Source organism: Gossypium raimondii, chromosome 9 (genome assembly GCF_025698545.1).
Source record: "Gossypium raimondii isolate GPD5lz chromosome 9, ASM2569854v1, whole genome shotgun sequence".
In the NCBI taxonomy this organism is placed as follows: domain Eukaryota; kingdom Viridiplantae; phylum Streptophyta; class Magnoliopsida; order Malvales; family Malvaceae; genus Gossypium; species Gossypium raimondii.
The window spans coordinates 3,568,981-3,571,971 of NC_068573.1; the positions used below are offsets into that span (position 1 = coordinate 3,568,981).

At 38.9% G+C, this 2,991-nt stretch overlaps 1 protein-coding gene across 1 annotated transcript; it reads right to left on the minus strand.

The window, feature by feature from the left end:
- Window positions 1–893: 893 nt before the first annotated feature.
- Window positions 894–2,515, minus strand: LOC105797389 (uncharacterized). Its single transcript, XM_012627372.2, has 3 exons — window positions 1,652–2,515; window positions 1,419–1,555; window positions 894–1,326 (listed from the first exon to the last, which is right to left on the minus strand). Exons 1-3 carry the CDS (start codon window positions 2,513–2,515, stop codon window positions 894–896), a joined length of 1,434 nt encoding a protein of 477 aa, XP_012482826.1.
- Between the last annotated feature and the right edge of the window lie 476 nt (window positions 2,516–2,991).

Consider the following 2,991-nt stretch of genomic DNA (forward strand, 5'->3'; position numbering starts at 1 on the left):
TTATCTGATTATATCCTGAGAACCTATCCATGAAAGAAAATAGTGAATATCCCGCCGTATTGTCTACCAACATGTCAATATGTGGTAATGGAAAATTATCCTTCAGGCTTGCTTTGTTCAAATCTCTGTAATCCACACACATTCGTACTTTTCCATATTTTTTAGGGACTGGAACGATTTTGGCTACCCATTCAGAATATTTGACCTCCTGCAAAAACCCAACATCAAACTGATTTTTGACCTTCTCTTTTATCTTAAGCACAATGTCAGGTCTCATTCTTCTGAGCTTCTGCTGAACTGGCTTACAATCTTCCCTTATAGGTAAACAAAGCACTACAATGTCCATGCTCAATCCAGGCATATCTTGGTATGACCATACAAGGACATCTTTGAATTCCTGAAGTAATTTGATAAGGTCTCGTCTTGTCTTTGCGAAAATCTCTGTTCCAATTTTCACCTGTTTTCCTTCTTCTTAGCTCACAGTTTCTATTGTTTCTTTGTGAGGCAGGATCTGTTTCTCTTCCTGTTCTACCATCCTCAGCAAGTCCAAGGATAAACCACAATCTACATCACCTTCAAATTCATGCGATCCCTCTAAACACATGTTTCGTTCAAAAGGAAACTCTGAGTTTGTAGGGACGTCATTCACGTCATTGATATACAATGACCTAATATGGTTACAAAAGAATGTATGAATTTATGTACCATTATTTGTGTAATGTGATTATGAAAGAATAATTAATCTATTTACTTATATGGAAAGAATAAAAGAATATTTGCTTGAAACAATTGCAAAGATGTTTTTTATTAAAATAATGATATCTGAACATAAGCCTTTTTCACAAAGGAGTTCTTATTATTTCTAGGCTAAGATAACAAGTTTGTTCTGGACATTACTTTGAGAGAATTCTAAAGACTTCAGGTATTTCTTCCGCAGTCCAATTATCTAGAACACTCCCAGGTTCAAAAGGGAAGATATCTAACATACTCCCTTCATCATTAGCTTTCTCATATATGACATTGATGTGCACATTTTCCAACGTCTCTTCAATTCTTTCTTCAATTAGTACATTTCTCTTAGAATGAATGGTCCCTCCGGATACGAAGGTTTTGGATATGTGAGGATTGATCATTGGCTCCCATTTGATTTCCTGCCCATTCAGACGCTCCCTTCTTATTTCTTGCCTCCTTTCTAGCTCCTTCCTTCTCTGCCCTCTATCTGGCTTGTACCCTAAAACAAAGTTGTCTTGTTTCTCTTTTAGTGTTGGGACCCCAATTCCCCCTTGCAGGTATTCCCTAATCCTCTTCCGGGTAAAGCTCCTTTTCCTACCAACAATTGCAAACCCATATTTGTAGTTCTGGATATTTTAGGTACCAAAATTTTGCTCCCTTCAGGAACAAATGTTACATTTACAAACTCCAGAGATCGAAAAGAGCGTTCTACCAATTTTTCATTGGTCTCCACATACAGCGCCTCGTTGGATACAGCCGCTATAATATCCTCTTCGGCATTTATTATCACTAGCCGACCTTCTGTCACCAACTTCAATTTTTGCTATAATGAAGAAGGTACATCCCCCGCCGAATGTATCCATGGTCTCCCTAGTAAGCAACTGTAGGAGGGTTTAATGTCCATCACAAGAAAATCCACCTCATAAATCGTTGGGCCAATCAATAAAGGTATCTCAATTCTTCCCATGACTTTTCTTTCTGTACCATCAAACGCCCTCACTATATTTTGGCATGTTTTGATGTGAGAGCTGTCTATGGGAAGCCTGTTAAGTCTGGATAATGGCAACACATTCAAAGCTGATCCATTGTCAATCAACACTCCTAGCAAAGTATACCCCTTGCATCGTGTTGTGATATGCAAAGCCTTGGTAGACCCCATGCCGCCAGGTGGTATCTCATCATCGTTGAAGAATATGAAGTTATCAGCACTGATATTATTGACCAACCGATCCAATTTATTGACAAAAATATCATTGACTACATAGGTTTCATTCAACACCTTCATCAACGCACTACGGTGTACTTCGGAATTCAAGAGCAAGGCTAGTACAGATGTACGAGCCGGTTGTTTGTGCAACTGTTCGACAATATTATACTCACTATGCTTCAAAAATTTGAGGAATTCCACAGCTTCTTCCTCTTTTATTGGCTCGTTAATGGATGAAACTGGCTCAGTTATTTTCCCTTTTTGCTCCACTGTTACGGCCTTTCCTTTCACAGGTTCTGGATCGGTACTCACACATTGGTCCTTTGCAGTCTCCTTTCCAGGGACAGTTGTATTGCACTCGTAGTTCCACGGAACCCTCTTACTATCTTGGTAAGAAAAGGTTGCAAGCTTCTTTATTATAATCCTTGGTGTTACTGGCATTCTCACTTTATTATTCTTTGATCTCGAAATGATGACCACCGGCGGCGCTACTATTGGAACCTTCGTGGGTTCAGATGTGCAGATACTCCCTTCCTCCTTAACTTCTTCGTAAAACTCCATTTTCTTGTTATCCATCATACCTTGAACCAAAGCTCTAAATTCTGTACATTCTTGAATCTAATGTCCCTCCTTATGATGAAACTCACAGTAGTTTTCCACCCCTTTAAAGCTTCTCTCTGAAACAGATAATCCCCTTTCTACCATCTTCTTCCAGATCCATCTCAAAGGAATTTTCACTTCTGTAATATCTTCCTTGATTTTTCTCCCCATGCTCCCACCTATCATGTTTACTCCATTATGATCAGGTAACGGATTCTCTGTCTTAGGTGAATCATCCAATTTAACAATGTCTATACTTATAAGTCTTTCAACCAGCTTTTTGAATGCCGTACAATGTTCTATGGAATGCCCCAAGATTCCCGCATGATAATCGCATTGTGCGTTTGCATCGTACCACTTGGGGTAAGGAAGCTGTAGAGGTTCTAAATAAAAAAGAGAAACTACATGTGCATTGAATAACTTTTGATATAACTCCCTATACAACATTGGAA

Coding starts and splice junctions, on each gene's coding strand:
- LOC105797389 (XM_012627372.2), bottom strand. CDS start 2,515: ATGGATAACAAGAAAATGGAGTTTTACGAAGAAGTTAAGGAGGAAGGG. Junction 1,556..1,651: donor TTGGCCCAACGATTTATGAG/GTGGATTTTCTT, acceptor TCTTCATTATAG/CAAAAATTGAAGTTGGTGAC. Junction 1,327..1,418: donor CGCTCTTTTCGATCTCTGGA/GTTTGTAAATGT, acceptor AATTGTTGGTAG/GAAAAGGAGCTTTACCCGGA.